Source organism: Geotrypetes seraphini, chromosome 3, assembly GCF_902459505.1.
Source record: "Geotrypetes seraphini chromosome 3, aGeoSer1.1, whole genome shotgun sequence".
Lineage (NCBI taxonomy): Eukaryota > Metazoa > Chordata > Amphibia > Gymnophiona > Dermophiidae > Geotrypetes > Geotrypetes seraphini.
Window position 1 is genome coordinate 258551439 of NC_047086.1, and position 21307 is coordinate 258572745.

General features: G+C 41.7%; 1 protein-coding gene across 16 annotated transcripts in view; it reads right to left on the minus strand.

The window, feature by feature from the left end:
- Positions 1 to 21307, minus strand: part of MAP3K4 (mitogen-activated protein kinase kinase kinase 4) — a 462673-nt gene that overhangs the window by 264025 nt on the left and 177341 nt on the right. For all 16 annotated transcript variants that reach the window (XM_033937735.1, XM_033937734.1, XM_033937737.1 and 13 more), the window contains 3 exons: positions 14756 to 14872; positions 11999 to 12098; positions 11781 to 11864 (listed from right to left, as the gene is read on the minus strand). In XM_033937735.1, coding sequence (XP_033793626.1) covers positions 11781 to 11864; positions 11999 to 12098; positions 14756 to 14872 — 301 coding nt within the window. The remainder of the gene's footprint in view (positions 1 to 11780; positions 11865 to 11998; positions 12099 to 14755; positions 14873 to 21307) is intronic.

Below are 21307 nucleotides of genomic sequence, written 5' to 3' on the forward strand. Positions count from 1 at the left end.
ACGTGGCAATTACAGCCAAAGAATAACCCCAGCTAGTTAGGGCCATGTGCTCAAGAGCTATGTCGTAAGACCAAAGCTGCCTGGATCCTGCATCGCAATCAGATCCTGTGTGAGAAGGTGAGAATGACAATGTATCCGGATCCCCTGCACCTCCTGGAGCCGAATCAAGTCAGCATACCACGGCCACCTTGGCCAATCGGGTGCAACTAGAATCACTGGACCTTTGTGTGCCGCTGTCCGTCTGAACAGATGCCCTATCATTGCCACAGAAAAAAGACAAAGGAGACCTTCCTGAGGCCAGGGCCAGGCTTTCGCTGCCAGCCTTGCGACAACTGAAGAATCAATCAGCTTTCTTGAGGGCCGCAGTCGTCATGAGGTTGATTGTGGGACACCCCCACTAATCTACTATGCACTTGAATGCTCTTTGGGACGGGGACCGCACTCCCGTGTCCAGTATCTGACTGAGAAAGTTTGCTTGAACATTGTTCACGTCTGCCACTGACAGTGCCACAAGATATCTCTCCACCCACCAGAAAAGAAGCTGAGCCCCCATGCTCAGAGAGGGGCTCCGCGTGCCCTCCTGCTGGTTGACATAGGCCACTGCCATGGCATTGTCCGAGAAGACAAGGAAGGTTCGATGACTGAGACGACTCTCAAAATGGAGAAGAGCCAGTTGAATCGCCCTAAGATCCTGGTAATTGATCGACTACTTGCGCTCTGAGGGCACCCACTAGCCCTGAACAGGGCCAGTAATACACACTGCTCCCCAGCCTTTGAGACTCGCATCCATAGCCAAAATCACCCAATCCAAGATCTGAAGGGGAAGGCCCCTGAAAAGCAAGAGGGGTCGCAACCATCATGCAAAACTGCTCTGTGCCAGTCATCTAGGACAGGGGTACATGTAACAGGTCCCGCTGGATGCAGCGGATGCAGATGGGCTCCAGCCCAAGGGATCACATCAATCGTTGCCACCATGGTCTCCAGAACCTGAAGGTATTGCCATGCTGTCGGAACCAGAGTGGACAGAAGGTCCCTGACAACATGTTGAAGCTTCTCCTGATGGGAGATAGGCAGGAAAACTTTGTTCTCTCCCGTATGAAACCAAACTTCGAGGTATTCCAGATCCTGCGTCGGTTCGAGGTTACTCTTCCTGAAGCTGATCACCCAGCCCAAGAACTGCAGCAACTGCATCACCTGTTGAACGGCCTGACACTCCTTGAACAGCAAGGAAGCTCTGATCAACCAGTAATCCAGACATGGGTAAACCAGGACACCTAGGGTGCAAAAATGGGCAGACACCACCACCATCACTTTGGTGAAGGTCCTGGACACTGATGTCAATCCAAAGGGCATCACAGCAAACTGGAAGTATTGACTCAAGTCATGGAACTGCAGATATTTCCAGTGAGCCAGGAAAATGGGAATATGGAGATACACCTCGGTAAGATCTAGGGAGGATAAAAACCCTCCCCGGTGCCACTGATACTATGACTGAGCACACCATCTCTTTGTGGAAGCGAGGCACTTTCAGCTCCGCATTGACTACCTTGAGGTCCAGAATCGGTCTCCAATCATCAGATCCTTTCTTTGGAATGATGAAAGTATATTGAGTATCTCTACTCGAGTCTCGCTCCAGAATGGGTTCTATGGCTGCAATATCAATAAGCATGAGGACTGTTGCCTGCACCCGAAGAACCTTCTCGGGGCGGCCCACAGGAGAATCCAGAAAATACTTGGTCAGAGGACAGAGAAACTCTAGCTTGTAGCCATCCCCAAGAAACTCCAGGACCCAGTGGTTGGAGGTAATTGCTTGTCATTCTGCCAGAAAGGCCAACAACCACCCCCCTATCCACAAGGGAGGAGACACCAGCATCAGAACTGTTTCTTTCCTGGAGCCACTGGCCAACTTACCATGTAGTGATGGTGTTGGGATCTGCCAAAGCACAATCTGAATGATAATGAAGAAGACCGCTGTCCCATGGATGGGCCCCGATTATGGGCAAGAGTACCTGAAGGGACAAAAATTAGAACGCCCCAAACCCCTGGAAGGGCATGATCTATTCACAGGCAGCAACTTGGGTTTGCAATCCTACATACTGGCCATAAGGTCATCCAGACCCTGGCCGAACAGCCGCTGTCCCTTAAAGGGCAACTGGCTCAAGATAGCTTTAGAAGACTCACCAGACCACTACAGGATCCAAGAGATCCAAACTTTCAAAATATCATAAAAGGAAGTCAGTCACATAATCCACACCCAAGATTATAAAATCCAAGTCACAAAGCACCACAGTGTCAGGAATGGACTGCCCAAGCCATGAAGAAGAGGTCGATGCCACCTGAACACCAGTGGGGAGAGAAGTGCGCTTGGTGACCTGTGCCACGCATTTTTAGTCAAAACAGACCCTCAGTGGCCATCATGGATTTTTCCAGATTTTATTTTAAGTTATTATTATTATTTTTTTATTTAAGTTTAAACAATAATATCAAGAACACCTTCTTGTACAGATTATTGAAAAAGATACAATAGATAAAGCAAACTGCAAAATAAATTTTTGTTACTTGATCAATATTATAGTCCAAAATTTTTAAATCCAAGAATCTAATGAGTGAAAAAACAAAATAAGGTAATCATGGGTTTTCACCCAATATCAAATTAGGCTAATTATCTGACTAGATTGCAGGAGCATTAGTAACATTAACTTATTGTTATCTCCCCTTCAAGCCTTTACATAGAGAGAGACCCAGTTAGCTGTGACGTTTCAAAGAATATATATCTATGAGATCTATATTTAACAATGCATTTACATGGGTACAGTAGCAAAAATACACCACCCCTGATTTGAGAAGCAAAAACTGTTGTCGACGTTCCTTTGTCACATGTCTGGAAACATCTGAATTTTTTGCCCTAGGAACTCCTTATGCCTATTTTTAAAGATTTTATTTTTTGTACTTGTCAGCTTCATTTTTGAAAGAAAACCACAAAGGTGACATTCCCAGGGCAGGATGTCATGGATTCATGTCACTGAGGGTCTGCTTTGACTAAAAATAGCCCAGGAAAACCACAGAGATTTTAGGGGTGGGGGGGGGGGGTGTACGGCATGCAGAGAAACCACCTAAAGTTTAAAGCTTAAGTTTTACATTTATGCGGATGACATTACTATAATCATCCCGTTAAATTGCTTGTCATCTGAGCTTACAAATTCTTTAGTAACCATTCTGAGTCAGATTGAACTCTGGATGACTGCCTTTAAATTGAAATTAAATGCAGAAAAAACACTAAATTTTTTCTTGCAACTCCTAATAAGATCAAACGATCTTGCAACTCCTAATAAGATCACAACGATACATGTAAATGATTTGGACTATAATATAGAACAGTCTATAAAATTATTGGGAGTGACTTTAGATAGATATCTTACATTGGAACAACATACTGATTTATTACTTAAATCGCGACATTAGAATTATATGGTTCTAACTACCGAAAGTCATTCTCAGGAATTTGAAGTGGAGGTGTGTGGGGCAATTTGGTGTTCAATGACATGTGCGGATTTATTTATTAATTTAACACCAGAACAGAGTTTCTCCAAATACTACATGATAATAATATAAAGTTAATGTCAGATAGAACCCGGAAGTCATCGAAGTTAAAAATACTGAAAATTGTCACTCAGAACCCTGTAATTCTAAGAACACAAAATATTTTTCGGTGCTTTGGAAATTTTGCACCATTAAGAAATATTTTGAGGAAGCCTCTTTTCGTTTGTTAGTGCAGTCTTCTATCTTAAGCATTCTCGACTACTGTAATATTATATATTTAGGTGCCTATAAGAAAATTCTCAAAAAATTGAGAGTAGTTCAAAATACTGAAGTGCGACTCATATTTGGTTTAAAAAAATGGGAGCATATTACTCATTTTTATAAGAATCTTCGGTATGTCACCTGGCTATCTTGTTCCTCATTTTTCTTTGAATTATTCAAATAAGACTACACGCAAAGCACATCTGTTTATATATCCCTCTACAAAATCTTGTCGTTATAAGAAGTTCTTTGAGAGCACCCTCTCGTTTCAGGCTGCTAAACTGAATGTCTGGTTTGGAAAAATTATGTTAGAGGCTTCTTCTTATCTTGATTTTAGAAAATTGTTAAAAACACAACTATTTGATAGGTTTGTATCCTAATGCATCGCGTTTTAATTTTCTAATGAGTTTATAATTTGATGCATTTTATCTGTATTATATGTACCAGCTTCATTTGTTGTAAACCGCCTAGAACCACCTTGGTCTTGCCGTATATAAGAATAAAATTATTATTAAAACCCCCTTTTTAAAGATCCCCCCCAAATCTCAGATTCAAGCTGTTAGCTTGTACTCACTGTGATATGTGCTGAATGAGAGAAACTGCAGACAGAGCTAAAAACAGCTCACAGGGAGATCCTTTGCTTCAGTGAACAGGAAAGCTGGATAAGTCTTCTGACTGCCCCACCGGCCTGACCACCACAGCCGGAGACCTCCACCACCTTCGGACACAACGCACAGACGCCTAGCGGAGGAACGTAGTCTGGCTCCGATCCTGGTCACACCTCCATGGAACCACTCAGCCTGCACTCTACTCACTAGCGGACGAACCTGGGGTGAGCAAGCTCCCACGGGAACGATTCCTGAGCCCTGGGTCTGATGTGCAGGCTGTCTAGGGGGCTTACTGAGAAAAAGGAAACTCCCTAGAAGTAGATTTTTTCCACAGGTCTGCAATGTCCCGCAGTCAAGGATGTCCCCATAGGGAGCCTCCACAACATGAGGGTGAAAACCGTAAACGCAAAATACTTAAACAATGCAAAATAAAACATGAGCAGAAGATAGACTCCTATAGCCTGGCTTTTAAGAAGGCAGACTGAAGAGCTGGAATATTGGCACAGTGATGAGGTACGAGGGTGAGGGGTTTAAGTCTTTGAAATTTTGAGGCTTCCTACAAAGTCAGGTAGAAGGAAATAACTCACTGGTCCCAGAATGAAGTGGGATTGTACAAGAATTTGATATTTTTTGTACTTTGGTTTCAACTTGCCAAGAAACTTGGTCTGAAAGCACAATTTAAATGCAAATATAGGTCTGCAGGGCAGTAAGAAGGGGGGTGATAGAGGGAGAAAGTTATCGACTACTGAACCCAGGCTGTAGCAGTTCCAAAATTTGCTCCATAGTCAGAACAGGCTCAAGGTCCTATTTCAATTCCATTAAAAAAAACATGGAGCTTCATATCCAAGGAAATAAGGCAAAACCAGGACTAGATCAGTGACTTCCGTGATATTAACTACCATATCTTACACCCATGCCTTTCCTTACAAAACTCAGAGATTTAACTGGATAGTAAACATTTCCGGACACAAATTTCTAATCATATTTTCTGACATCAGAAGCCATGGAGTGCCTGTTCTATATATGGCTTTTTGATCGCAGTACTTATGGAGCAGCTCATACTCATCCTTCAGTTTCTAGGAAGTTAAAAAGTTTAGACAATGCATAAAAGAAGTTAGAAATATATTTTCACTATTACAATACACATAACTGCTACCATATCAGAGCTCCTCTTACGGCTCAAGGAGAGCTGTACTTTTTTGTATCAAACCTAGGTTATAAAAAAAAAAAATTAAAAGAAATCCAACTTTCAACATAATCGTTATTATTTTATATAGAGAACTTCTCTTTGAAAATCAGGTATCTTTCAGTTGAACTCATACATTATACACAATCGAGTCACATTATTAAGACCACCGCCTACCTCCGACATCAGGAACACACACAGCCAATGAACAAGTGTACATGTTGCGCACAAACTCCTTGGGTACATAAGGTGGGATATTAGCAAGTTACCAATATAGCAACCATGGCTGTCATGGAGAAGAAAGCATGATTTATCAAACATTGAAAGAGGAATGATCATCGGCCACCGGGCCAAGTGCGGAAACATTTCAGAAATGGCAGAGTTTGTGAACTCTTCACAAGTTGCTTTGGTTAAAGTGTACCAGGAACCTTTTCAATGACACAATGTGGTAAATGTGGGGCAGAACAAGCCATTGATGCAAGAGGTGAACTTTGGCTGCGCAGGTTGGTGCAGGCCAATTGGCACGCTACCATGAAGCAACTCACCATCCAAACAAAGCAGGAGGCTTCCAGATGTATGTCCAAAATGACTGTGCAGTGAATCCTGTTGCGGAGCAGATGGCTGGTGAATGCATCCATGCTCATAAGGGTTCATCATATAAAAGGAGAAATTAGGTTCTTACCTGCTAATTTTTTTTCTTTTAGACTCTCCAGACCGGCACAGTTCACTGATGGGTTATAGCTCACCATATGCAGGATTCTAACTGACAATTGGAAAGTCAGTTGGATATTCTTAGAGCTCTTATCAGATTACTTTATTTCTTTTCTTATGGACAGTGGGTTTTTCTTTTGAATTTTTTATGATTGCTGGTTTGAGGCGAAGGATATAGGATGATATATAACATTTACTAATAAAAAAGGGGGAAATACTGACAAGTTGTCTTTTGCTGGAAAAAAGTGACTTATGGGGTCTGAAAGTTACTCTACTAAATACATCAGTTAGCTTATAATACCAGGGACAGGATTTCAATCAATTTTGACATGCCAATGAAATTATTAATTGGATTAATTCCTTTTATTGCTGGGTAAAAAGGAGGCTCAGGGGAGATATGATAGAGACCTTCAAGATCATGAGGGGCATAGAGAGGGTGGATAGGGACAGATTCTTCAGGCTGAAGGGGTCAACAGGCACGAGGGGGCATTCGGAGAAACTGAAGGGAGATAGGTTCAGAACAAATGCAAGGAAGTTTTTTTTCACCCAAAGGGTCGTGGACACTTGGAATGCGCTACCGGAGGAAGTGATCAGGCAGAGTACGGTACAAGGATTCAAACAGGGATTGGACGGATTCCTGAGGGATAGGGGGATCGTGGGATACTGAGAGAGGTGCTGAGATGTAACACAGGTATAGAAAGCTAACCAGGGGTCGCGGCCTGCTCTGGTCGTGCATGTGCAAGACCGGAGGGTTAGGACTTCGATGGGAAGATAGAACTCAATGGGAAACCAAGGTGGCAAGGGGGCCCCTTCTGGTGACTCAGACAGGCCGTGACCTGTTCGGGCCGCCGCGGGAGCGAACTGCCGGGCAGGATGGACCTATGGTCTGACCCGGCGGAGGCACTGCTTATGTTCTTATGTTCTTCTTAAGCTGGATGCAAATATTGGAACATCCTGATGTCATCATTTCATTTACTGATTCAGCGACTTCCTCTCTTTGCTAAAACATTGACTTGCTGTGAAATAGCACCAGAGTAGAAAATACACAGTGTGAAGCTTGCAGAGACAGAGCAGCGTTTATCTCAAAGGGCTTCACATCAGCGCAGTTTGAAGCAGCACTGACTCGTGAAAAATGTGTGAAAAACAGAACTTCTGAGACACTACAGAAACAATCTGATCTGAGACTGAAGAATACCCACCTGCCTGTGACTGATTTGCAGCATTTGGATTGGCCTTTGAGGATAAAGAAGCAACTGCCATGGGCTGTGCTAATATCATATTGGGGGGGAGCTTCCTGCACTGGCTGCCTCTTTGGCAACATAAGAATTGCCGCTGCTGGGTCATACCAGTTCAGCAGGAACTTGTCCAACTTTGTCTTGAATCCCTGGAGGATGTTTTCCCCTATGACAGACTCCGGAAGAGCATTCCAGTTTTCTACCACTCTCTGGGTGAAGAAGAACTTCCTTATGTTCGTACGGAATCTATCCCCTTTCAACTTTACAGAGTGCCCTCTCGTTCACCCTTCCTTGGAGAGGGTGAACAACCTGTCTTTATCTACTAAGTCTATTCCCTTCAGTATCTTGAATGTTTCGATCATGTAAATCTGTTTTATTGTCCTTTTAGTCTGAATACCTGGAGATGATGGTGTTTCGTCATGAGATCGAGGCTCACTTGCAAAAATAAAAGCAGAAGAACAGCATGAAAAAGCCATGAAGTGGACTAGATACAGTGAGGTGCCATCTTTATAATGTGGAACAGGAAATGCAAAGAAACAGCAGGAGAAGCAGACCTTAGCACAACACAGAAAATCTGCAGGAAATAGGCACAGAGGTGTATGATAAAGAGAAGGAAAAGTACTGGGAGATGGAATAATCTACACTAGACCTGGGATAAGCTATGAAGCAACTTTAAGTTCAGGCCATCTGGTTTTCATTTTCGTTTGCATCTTCCTACCTTTGTGAAATGTTTAGAAGATTTGCACTATGGCCCTGATTCTGCAAAGTGCCGTCCCGATTTTAGGCAGCTGTAGGCGTCCTACAGCTGTCTAATCAACCAATCGGGATGCACGTTTTTAAAAAAAATGCTCCCCAGGCAGGCCACCTATATTGAAGGCGCCTCCGGGAGCCTAGGGAGGTCCGCAAGACGCCTAAGCTCACCTAAGGCGGCCCTACGCGTCTCCCTAGTAGAGGAAAAGACGCTTAAAATGTAGGCCAGCAAAATGCTGGCCTACATTGTAAGTAGACATGGCTGCTATACTTATCGCGGCAAGGGATCTTCCTGCCACAATAAGTATAGCGGCTGCGGCCGCCCGTCCGATCACCGGCAGGAGGGTGCTGAACCCCTCCTGCCGGAACACCGCCCCCCCAAAACTCCCAATCGCCGGCAGGAGGGTGCCCAACCCCTCCTGCCGGAATGCTGGACCCCCTCCGGACCCCCCATGCTAACAACCTCCCCCCATGACTCCCCTAACCTCCCCCCAACTAACCTTTAAATGTTGGTCGGCTGGATGGGTCTTGCTGCCGTCCAGCAGACAGGCCTGCCTCGTCAAAATGAGACGGGGCCGCCCCTTCCCGGCCCATCCCCGCTAAGTCTAAGGCCTGATTGGCCCAGGCTCTAGAAGCCTGGACCAACCAGGCCTTAGGCATAGCAGGTCCGCCCATCTCCACTAACTCTAAGGTGTGATTGGCCCAGGCTCGTAGGCACTTCATGTATATATTCTATTTTATTATCTATGTCCCACTATTCTGATACTGATTTATTTAACAAAGCATAAAGTATATATAGATTAATTTTGGAATCCTTAGGTTGGGGTCTTTACAATAAATATTTTGAGTGTATGTGTTAGAATTGGAGCTTCCCTGATAATATATTATTCTGAGAATTATTCTGTATAGGATGTGGGGGGTATCCTGATTAATAGTAGATGCATTGTATATTCATGGTATATTTCTAGTGTTTGTTAAATTAATAATAATAATAATTTTATTTCTTGAATACCGCTATACTGTGAGGTTCAAAGCGGTTTACAGTAGATACAGAAGAGATACAATTAAGTAAGATTAATTATAATGAAGAAAAGTACTTAGAGTTTCCTGACTGTCCCAAAGGCTCACAATCTTCCTAAAGTACTTGAGAAAAATAAATTAATTAGGCTATAAACATAGAATAGAAAAAGGCAGAAAAACAGTACATAGGAAAATTAATTTAGAATACATTATACAGGAGTTTTTTTTTTTCAGATACGATATATGGGAAGGATTTAACATAATAAACATAATAGATTATGTATCATTAAAAAATTAAATCTAGTAGCATTACAAAGATTCTAAAAGATAGCCAAAAGATCACTATAAAGTAAAAAAGAGGGTAAATAGTACAAACAGAAATTCCCCCTTTACCATATATATTCAGAGTTCAGGGATACTGATCCCCAGAACTATATGGATTGAGATAGCCAGCTAATTAGAGAAATTCTCTGCCAGCTCCAACAAAACTATTCATCAGAGAGAGACAAACTGTTTCTCCCTCCTCCCAACTGCTCCCTTCCCCTTCTCACTCCAACTGCTTTCTGTCTTAATGGTATATTGGAGAGATCATTATATTTAGGGGGCAAAAGAAATGGTTAATATTTTCTGATAATTACTGAAATTCTTTATATAGGCTATTTAAAGTATTGTGGATATAAATATTAATTTATTTCATTTGTTTATGGGGTAAAAGTATTATTGGGTATTTGTAATGGGTGACAGGATGATTTAGTAATTGCACGGTGGAAGGGAGATGGATTTGTGGGTCTATTGGATGCGCATCCAAGTTCACATGATTTATCTATTGGGGTAGGGAGGGATATGGGTTTATGGATGTGTATGGAGGGTTATTTTATGAAATATTTTATGTGGGTGGGTTGGGAGGTGGGTAGGAAGGGATAAGGATGTGTGTGGCAAATATTCTGGCATTTGCTTATGTAATTTTATACTTTAATTAATTCAAATGGCTATAAAGTTTTTACTTGTTAAATGTAAATGGGCTTAATCATCCCATAAAGAGGAAAAAAAGTATTGAATTTCTTGAAAAAGCAAGAAGCTGATGTCTATTTCTTGCAGGAAATGCATCTCTCTTCAGCTGAAACCAGTAAACTGGAGGGTAAAACATTCTTTTTATGCACCTGCTGTGAGAAAGAAAGCTGGTGTGGCTATCCTGGTCAATAGGAAATGCTCAGCGGTATTTAGTAATGCTAGTGCTGATCTTATGGAAAGATGGATTCATAGGAAATGATACCCTGAAGCTTTTTAATGTTTACACCCCTAATACAAATCAGACTAATTTCTTTAAAAAAACTCCAACATTTAGTTCTGTCATTTGCTACATCTAATTGTAGCTGGAGACTTCAATGCTGTCATGGATTCATTGCTGGATAAACTACCTAGTAGACAACTAAAGTCACTAATCTTGGACAATCTTGTGCAATCATGCGGTTTGAAAGATATATGGAGGCTTTATTTTATTTTTTATTTACTTCTTCTTAACCATCCACCAACAGTACATTACAGCTGTTTACCCCTCGATATTACATAAAAGCGCTAACAAATAAATGGGTTTTTACATCTTTAAGTTAGGAATACTGAGCAAGCTCCTTTTCAGTAATGTAATTTTCTCACCCATTGAGTTCTTCAGGGAATCCCATGTATAGACATCTAATGTTATTTCCTATAGCATTTGCAAGATCTATGTTGATTGCTTCTTCGGATAAATTTTGAAGTTTGGCAACTAATTTTTCAGCAGCAATTTGTTTTGCCACTTTTTTAGTTATTCCCGTTCCTGTTTCTACAAATATTTCTAATACGCACTTCACTGTAAATTCTCTATTATGAGGCGGCCCTGATTCCTGGATTATTGAATACTGGGGACGTCCCCATTTTTTTTTACAGCCATTTCCTGTAATGAACCAATAGGATTGGCCTGATGTTGCTGTTGTGTTGGAATACCACAGAATTTCAGCGAGAGCGTGAACTCACAGTATCTCATTGACTCACTTCCATGGTGTCTGGCTGCCACCCATGCTGCCAGAGGCAATCATCCTGGATATTAGCAGGTGATCATAATAATGTGACTCGACTGTGTATAATTTTGGGGGTCTTGACAAACATGATGCATTTAAACTCCAAAATATTAATTTATTATTAAAAAAAAAAAAATTTCTTAAAATACATCTGTAACCTAGAAACACCTGGATCTTAACTCAAACTTGCTGAGCTTCCTCTGCCCACCGTCCAAATGCTGGTGACATAAAGCGATCAACTCTATATACATTAATAAAGGGTTAGTGAAGATCATGCATATTGTAATGAAGTTGATAAATTATGCAGTTTGGAAAAGGGATCATCCTAAAAAAAACATTGCAGTGTAGCTTCAAGTTAGACAGAAGATGAATGTATAGCAACTAGGTGTCATATTCACTGATGAGATATCCTTACCTTCATATACTGTTTAGCCTGCAAGGCACTCAGCAACTCTTGCACAGGAGCTGAGTAAGTAAATTCAGCAGCTATTTCCAGGTCCTAGGAACAGAGTCACAAGAAGAGACTGAATGTTGAATTAAAGTAAAAAAAAAAAGAAGAAGAAGAAGAAGAAAAACACAACACAAACAAGCAATATTAGAAAAAACCCTCACAAAATCAATCTACTAATGTACCTTTCTTAACATTTTAGCAAAGCCCAAAGCTTTGGAGGCCCTCTCCCTGGCTTCATGAAAAAGCTCTTTCAGCGCACGACTGGTCTCTATCACAGATCTCCTAGAGAAACATGGACAGGGAATAAGTATAAATGCAAGACACGAAACAAGAAGGGTAAACCTACATTACAGTGAAGAGTCAGTGAATTTATGGATTGCATACATTAAGGGTTTTCTTGTTTGTTTTTCTAACATACCACACTTAAAGTCCCTATCCATAGAGCAGGAACTCTCAACCCAGTCCTCACTAGAAAATGACACGGGGGCAAAATTGTCACCGTCCCCACAGGACATCTCTCTATGTATTTCCCACGAGTTCTGTCCCTGTTCCATTCCTGCAAGCTTTGTCCTCATCTGCACAAGCTTTTAACACTTTAAACCTGAAAACCTGACTGTACAGGTATGTCTTGAAGATTGGGTTGAGAACCCCTGATATAGAAATATATACACTGCATACTTATTGGCTACCCATACATACAAGAGAATATGTACAGGGTAGAAAAATATTTAGCAAACATACAAGTGACAGTCAAAACATTTTTTTGAGGCATTTTCTTTTTGTATCCTTTGTGTGTTTTTCAACATATTGAATATTGCAAAAAAAATAAAAATAAAAAAAATTATATATATACAAATATATATATATAATTATTATTATTATTTTTTTTTTTTTTTTTTTGCAACATTCAATATATTGAAAAACACAAAAAGGATACAAAAAGAAAATACTTCATAAAAATGTTTTGACTATCACCTGTATGTTTGCTAAATATTTTTCTACCTTGTACATGTAAAGGATGGAAATTATCCAAAGCTGACAAACTGGAAGAAAATGTGATTTTCTCAGATGATAAACTAAAAACACTGAGTCAATATATTCAGAGAACCAATCCTCCAAACCCTGTCCCCAACTGTTTTCTTCAAAAAACAGAAGCTGGAGGTAATAGAACACAAAACAGGAGAAAGGAGCGGAGAGGCAGGGGAGAACAGGAGAGGCGCTAGGGAGGCGAAAGAAAGCAGCCCGAAGCTAGCGGAGAGAGGGAGCAGGAGAAGGAACATCGGGGCAGTGGCAAGAGTAGCTCCGCCCACCCCACCACATTAGCAGCTAGCGTCCGGGCTCCTCCATAAAAGGAGGCGGGCCAACGGGAGCAGCTGCACGAGGCAGGAGAAAGGAGCAGGAAGACAGAAGAAAGGAGCGGAGAGACAGGGGAGGCGCTAGGGAGGCAAAAGAAAGCAGCCCGAAGCCAGCGGAGAGAGGGAGCAGGAGAAGGAACATCAGGGCAGCGGCGAGAGTAGCTCCGCTCACCCCACAGCATCAGCAGCTAGTGTCCGGGCTCCTCCTTTAAATGAGGTGGGCCAACGGGAGCAGCTGCACGAGGCAGGATAAAGGAGCAGGGAGACAGGAGAAAGGAGCGGAGAGGCAGGGGAGAGCAGGAGAGGTGCTAGGGAGGTGAAAGAAAGCAGACCGAAGCCAGCGGAGAGAGGGAGCAGGAGAAGGAACATTGGTACAGCAGCGAGAGTAGCTCCGCCCACCCCCACCGCGTCAGCAGCTATCTTCCGGGCTCCTCCATAAAAGGAGGCAAGCCAACGGGAGCACCTGCACGAGGCAGGAGAAAGGAGTAAGGGGACAGGTGAAAGGAGTGGAGAGGCAGGGAAGAGCAGGAGAGGCGCTAGGGAGGCGAAACTTGACTGTCGCATGTCATTAAAAATACACTTTTTGCACTCACATCTTTACTTTTTTCTGGAAAATCTTGCTATGGTGAATGACGAGCAAGAACGTGCTCACCAGGACATTCAGTTAATGGAGTGTTGCTACCAAGATTTCTGGAATGAGAGTATGATGGCCAACTACTGATGGATGTTGTGCCGTGACTATCCAGTCAAAACTCACAAAAAGAAATCATACTGTAAGCATTTTTGAAGAAATATTGGTTGCTAGGTGACACAGTCCAGTATAATTATGCTAGGCTGTGTGTTTATTTGATTTTAGACTGAAGATACTGCAATATTTCTTTAAGTTGATGCTGCAATTCTTAAAACCCTATATGCTAAAATGCTATAAATTAACATTAAATTAATATATTGCGTTAAGAAAATGTTTGATAGAAGGTGAACGTTCAATCCCTATTAGGAAAGGTACTTTTCAACCATCCATAAAAACCTTCTATTTAGTAATTCTTCCAGCCCTCAGAAATGCCACCAGTTGTTCAATAGATTTTTATAACAGCTGGCTTTACGCATCCAATCTTAGTACTTTATGATTTCGATCAATGTAAGGTAGGTTAAACCATCCACTTTACTAAGATATATAATATATACGTATGTTTGTACTTAGCTTGGATGGCACGCCTGGTGGCATTTCTGAGGGCCGGAAGAATTACTAAATAGAAGGTTTTTATGGATGGTTGAAAAGTACCTTTCCTACTAGGGATAAATTAACATTAGTCATAACTTTAAAAGCTTATGTGACTGAAATAAAACTAATAACAGAACTGAAATCAGCATGAAAAACTGATTTAGAAAAATGTGCTGTGTTGTCAGATGATTGTGAAAAAAAATTTTTGTTGCCTTGTGTTAGCAATTATTCTAGTAACATATAGAAAATAAATATGCATTCAATCAAAGGTTTAATTTCTGCCTTTTCTTTATCATCAATGAAAGTTTTATATATCATGTAATAAACAAAAGCACAAAGAAACTTCTAAAGTCATCATGTACCTGATTTCGTCTGAGGCAGAGCTATCATCAGCACTGGCCCAGAATTCATCACAGCTGTCTTGCAGGCCAGAGTCTAAAAAATTTCCTGTTGATTTCAGCAGCATTCCAGCAATATCACTAAATTAAAAACAGAATAGGGGAAAATGGTTTCATTGATCAATAGTGCTTATCAATTTCCCTATAAATGGTCCACATGAGAAATTAAATTTAAACTACATGATTTCCTAAAATAATATTAACTAAGGTTTGAACTGTGCAACTCTCTCTTATGAAAGCCCGTTTATAATACCACGACAATATGAATGCTTCTACAGTTTTGAAGGAAAGTATGGATTTAAGATTGTGAACTCAGTAAACAATGACTACATTGTCTCCATGGAGTCTTGTTAATTTATATTATCTACCTTCCGTTTTTTGAAAAAATTTCTTCAAATGAGTAAGAGAAACAGGCTCACAAATGTTCTTTGGACCTTGCAATCCCTGCCACTTCAGCGATAAATTTCTATATTGTCTCTGCAGTGCACTAGTGGTTCAGAAAGGAGGAGAGCCCAGCAGTTAGAGGAATACCCAGGGAGCTGGAAGGGATATTTGCTTCTAGCCAAGATATCTCTCAACCACACTGCTGTTGCCTGTGGATTTACAGCATCCCAAGACTGAAGTGTCTGTTGGAGAATGCATATAGAGAGAGTGACCACCACTGAGGATCTGACTTCAAAGCTCCAACCTCATTTCATCATGCTTTGGATTACAAACACAAAAAGGAACAACTGGTTCATGAACTGCATTACCAATGTTCCCCTCTAAGCTCCTAGATAGCAAGACTAGAGGATCACTGTGGGTAGAGGTGGGGAGAGAAGCAGCACTATCATTACAGTCCTTAGTACTACTGCCACTGAAATTTCAGCCTGGACCCTGGCCTCCAATGGCTATTTCATAAAAACTAACCAAATCCATAGCAAAGGCCAAATTTTATGGCTCTACTGAGTGGTGTACCTAGCATATGTGACACCCGGGGCCTATAATTTTTTTGACACCCCCCCACCATCTGTATGAAAAACATGATTTTTTTAGTAACAATCCACACATCGCACAAGAGTGTACCTAGGAAAAGGTAGCAGTACATCAATACACCCATTGTAAAACTAAACAAGCCAGACTAGTATAGATCAATCCTGCACAGTCAATCCTAACACACAGAAAACATCTTCGCCTAGTATGGACTATGTAATCACAAAACTATAGTGCGGTTTTTAGCCACGGTTAAATATAATTCTCATAGATTTCTGAGCATCAGAGCTGTTACCACCACAACTGGCGCTAAAAATGCTCTACAGTTTTGTAAAAGGAGGGATAAAATAGAAGGGTTAAACTGAACCACCAGGAAGCTGGATTCTGCATACAATGCAACACCAAATAAACAGTAACGCATGTCCCCTAAAGCAAAAAAATAAACAGAAATTTTTTTTCTATCTTTGTCTTCTCTGGTTTCTTCTTTCTGCATATTCTTGTTACTTTCTTCCTTTCATCCACTGTCTGCCCTCTATCTGCCCCTTCTATATGGCATCTTCTCTCCTTCTGTAGCGTGATATTATATATCTACCACACTCCGTACACCAAATAGTCTCTTTTTTCCCCTCCCCCCTTTTCTTTCAAAGTAATAAGTATTTTGTATACAATTTATTATAGTAATTGCATCCTTAGGAGAATGTGTGCTTTTATCTTATATTCCCAATTTTTATATTTAAGTTGCTTGAAATTATGGTCTTAAAAGAAAAACGGATTTCTAACTGGGATTCTGAAATAGTTTGGAGTCCAGCCCTGCCCCTAGCCATCTTGTCCAGGTGCTGTGCTGAAAGTACCTATTACAAAAACATGACTGGGTGTGCCAGTAAAAGAACAAAAGACATGGCCAGACAGATGCAGCTAAGGTGAATACACAAAAACATGGACCCCTTCCCCCCACGGTCTGCAAGAAAATCTCATCATGACATCACCGAGATAAAGACTGTCCTGCTCTGTGATGCACTGTTATAAGATTGGATGTGATATAGTGACTGCCCCTGAGGGTTGCTTTTTTTTTTTTTTTAATAATTTTTATTAGAAAGGGTACAACCGGGTAACAGGAACAACAGAGAAGCAAATACATAGCGCAAATACAAAGCAGCAGTATAGATAGAAGAAAAATACACTCTCCACAAATAGGTACATGAATGGCACAGGTACATCAGAGCAACAAAGGGAACAAAGGGAATCCAGCCCCACCCAGCAAGCGGAGGCGAAATAGCTGGTACATAGAGGCAACAAAAGATCGTCTCCCGAACCACCAAAGAGGCCGAAGGCCTCCATATGGGGGACTAGACAAAAAGGTCATCCCAGGCCACCCAGCCAACCCCTTGCATTTTCATTGTTATTTGAAGTAAAGACAACCTAACCTGAACAGTTCCCCACGAGGGGAGAGTCCAGACACACCACACAACACCAACCATCCATGCAAACAGACACGCCACAAACACACACCCCAGTCAAATTTCCTCTCCCCCCAACCCCCCCCTGTAATGTGCGACCAGAGATAACCGCAGAAACACCTTCCATAACGCCAGATAGGCCAACAGCTCAGGATTTAAAGATTGTTTATAATAGCAGAGCTCGAAGTGGGCCAATTCAGACATCTGACCCAGCCAGCTGTTCTGGGATATATTCCCATCGTGCATCCAGTGAAGCAATATAGTTCGTTTGACAGTCAAAAAGGTCAAATAGATAAATCGCCTCTGGGGCGCTGTGAGGCCTTAAGCTTCCAACAATGTCTGATTACCTAAAAGCAGCGTTTTAGTTTGTTTTTTTCAAATCATTTTTATTGAGGTCAATCAGAGAAACAAGTGGAATACAATAAAAATTGGAGCAGCGTTTTATAATCCCACTCCAAATCTTTCTGCAAGACCAATTGAAGCTGCGCAAAAGACTTGTTCCACAAAGTAAGTTTGGGACACTCCAAAAAGGAGTGTAAAAGTATACCTTTGCTACACAGTGCATCACCCCATAGTCCCATCTGAGCTCCCCTTGCCTTAGTAATATACACTCTATGTAGGAGCTTGAATTGGGTTTCCTGCCAAGCCGCAGACTTCACGAAGACATGCAAGGTGGAAAAAAGCTCCTGGAAGGTTTCAGGCATATAGTGAGCAGAGAGATCATGATTCCACTTGTCCCGCAACGGAGAGAGGAGGCCCTTAGAGTGAATGGTGCTGGCCACCTTATACCAAACAGAGAGAGAACCCACCGAACCCGGGATGTGAAAAAGATACTCGTCCAAGGGTCCACAAAGCCACTACGACCCATGCAATTGTTGAAGGCTGAAGAAGTAATGCCGAGCCTGCAAATAGGCAAAAAATTGATTGTTCGGTATTCCCAGCGCTCCCTGAAATGAGCAAACGTGGAGAATGTGTCCGTAATGCCATCAATCATCTCATAGAGGGTTCAAGTCCACCGAGAAGCCCAAGCTGCAAAAGGGCTGTGTCCAAGGCCCGGTGGGAAGTCAGGATTGCCCGTTAGCTGCAGGAATGGAGATGCATAGAGTTTTCGCCTGAGCTCTACACCACCATCGCCACGCCGAACAGAAGAGTTTCAGAAACCGAAGTTTAGAGGGCAGCCCCCCCCCCTCCAGTTTCACGAGGCAAGTGCAAGAGGTTCAAGAATGTGAAAGGAGTGCACCAAGAAGTCATCCACCCGGGAGGGGAAAACCTAGCGGATACCAAAGTCCCCTCATGGATGAAACGCAAAAGAGCTGCCATATTATATATTCGGACATTGGGAAGTCCAAGACCGCCTTGCCCTCTAGGGAGAGTCAGCTTGGCATAGCTGATGTGTGCCGATCGATGTTGCCACAAAAAAGTGGTAAAGACGGAGCAATGTTTGCCGATATCAGGCTGCAGGATCCAGAAAGGCACTGTCTATAGAGGATAGAGAATGTTAGGTAAGAGTATCATCTTAATTAAAGCAGCCCGTCCGAATAATGACAATGGAAGATCTTTCCATGTACAACAAAAAAGTCTAATTTTCTCAATAGCATCCAGGATGTTATGTTTATAGAGAACCCGCGGGTTGGGGTGTAAGTAAATTTGCCTATACCTCCAGTTTGTGCACCGGAGGTATAGGCAAATGAGCATGCCAAGGCTCCCAGCCGAGTCGGGCGAGAGGCAACAATTCCGACTTTTCACAATTTACCTTGAGGCCCGATATGACACCAAAATCAGTCACCAAGCGGAGAGCCACCGGTAAATGGAGAGGGGCTTGGTCAAGAAAGAGCAAGATGTCGTCGGTGAATAGAGTGAGACGGCACTCAGTATTCCCCACTTGGATCCCTCGCAATTCAGTGCTGGCACCGATCTTAATAGCTAAGGGTTCCAAGGCCAATACAAACAAGAGCGGAGAGAGGGGGCACCCCTGACGAGTCCCCCGGCAGAGCTCAAAGGAGGTCGAAAGGCCTCCATTAATAATAAGTCAGGCCTGGGGCTTGGTATAGAGGCCTTTAATCCAGTGCACAAAATTCCCAGTCACACCATACGCTGGCAGCACCCAGAATAAGTACTGCAAGAGATGCTGTCAAAGGCCTTCTCCATATCAAGGCCAGCGATCGCAGAAGTGCCGCCATCACCTCTTCAGTCATGCAGTGCAGATAGCACCTTAATCAGGTTCATAGATGCATAGCGTTGGGGAACAAACCCCACCTGATCCTCTCCAATAAGCTGCGGTAAAAACATATTTAACCTGGCCACCAGAATTGAGGCTAGTAACTTAACATCTTGATTCAATAATGAGATAGGTCGGTAAGAGCTGACCTGGTTAGGGTTCTTCCCCAATTTGGGGAGCAAGGTAATATGAGCCAAGATGCTCTGAGTGCCCATGGGACTAAGAGATAAGTCATGGAAATAGGCTCCCAGGGGCTCAGCACAGCACTCCTGCACCAACTTGCACCTCGCTGGAACTTATGTTTATGTTTAATCTGTTTTATAGTTTTATTTAAAAGTTTGGCTTTTACTTACTGTTTCATTTTAATTTCAGTCAATCTCCTTTGCTACTCTTCTACCGCCGCAAAGCGGCAGCCCGCCGGACTCCTCCCCCACCTGCTCCTTTGTTCGCTCCTTCGTGCGCCTTCCGAGTGCGCCCCCTCTTTTAAACTTTTTTTATCTTTTTTAGTCACATATACAAATCTCTAATTTTTAACTTAATTTGCACCTTAGCTCTGACTTTTCAATTTCAGTATATCAATACTAACTCAGACCTCACCATGTTTCCTACAAGTAATAACATCCCAGTTCACTGGGGTCACAGACCTATTTCCGATAAACCTATCAGAAATTTCCCTCACTCCACCTTGACAATTCCAACTGTATCCTTGTCTTCTAAAGATGCTACATCAAATATTATCAATCCTTCACACAGAAAATTCTTCTTTAATAACGAACCCCTAAAACTCGGTCTTATAAACTCAAGATCAATCAAAAGTAAACATCACTTATTAAAAGATGCTATCCTTCACCAAGGACTACATATTCTTTGTATTACCGAAACATGGCTTACTACTGGCGACGAAGCTTATATTTCTTTCTGTTGTCCTCCTAATTTTGATTACTACTGGAACCACCGCCATAATCGTAAAGGCGTTGGTGTAGCTATTATTTTTCAAAAGAACTTAGTCAAGATTTGTGACCAATCCATTAATAACAGTGTTATTGAATTCTTACATGTTCAAATCAACCAGAATCTTAAAACAGACCTTCTTTTACTTTATATTCCTCCCCCTATAGACCATACCAAGTTACTTTCCCTCTATAATTTAATATTTGACTTTTGTTCAGCTTCCATTTGTCCTATAATTTTGGGAGATTTTAATATTCATTTTGATAACCTTACTAACCCATACACAATAGATACACCTAACTTTTTTAAGACCTTAGACTTGGAAACTCACATACAGGAACCTACACATTCTTCTAAACATACTTTGGATATGATTCTTACAACCAAATCTCAATTGATATCTCACTCAGTACCACTTATCTCCCCTGTACCATGGTCAGATCATTATTTTATTTCACTTAACTGCTATTATTCCAACCCAACAATGAAAAAACTTTCTTCAGAACCCCACAAAAAAAAGATTATGTTTAGGGATTTTTCGAAATTAGAAACCACCGAAATCACTCCTTTTTTCAGTTCTTCTATAAATATTCCCAATTTCGAATCCATTGATGAGCAATTACAATTTTGGAATTCCTCACTTGAAACTCTTCTGAATGATAAAGCACCAATGATCTCAAAAACCGTTTCCCTCCGTAAATTACGCAACCCTTGGTATTCGGAAGACCTATTGTTAACAAAAACCCAACTCCGTTCACTGGAAAGGAAATGGCGATCATCTAAAACTTCTACAAATTTACAACATTATAGAGAAAAGGCATATCTCTATAAAAACAAAATTAATCAGGCAAAAAAAAAATTATTATTCCAACAAAATCTATAAAGCTAAAAATACCTCTGCATTATATGCTATCCTAA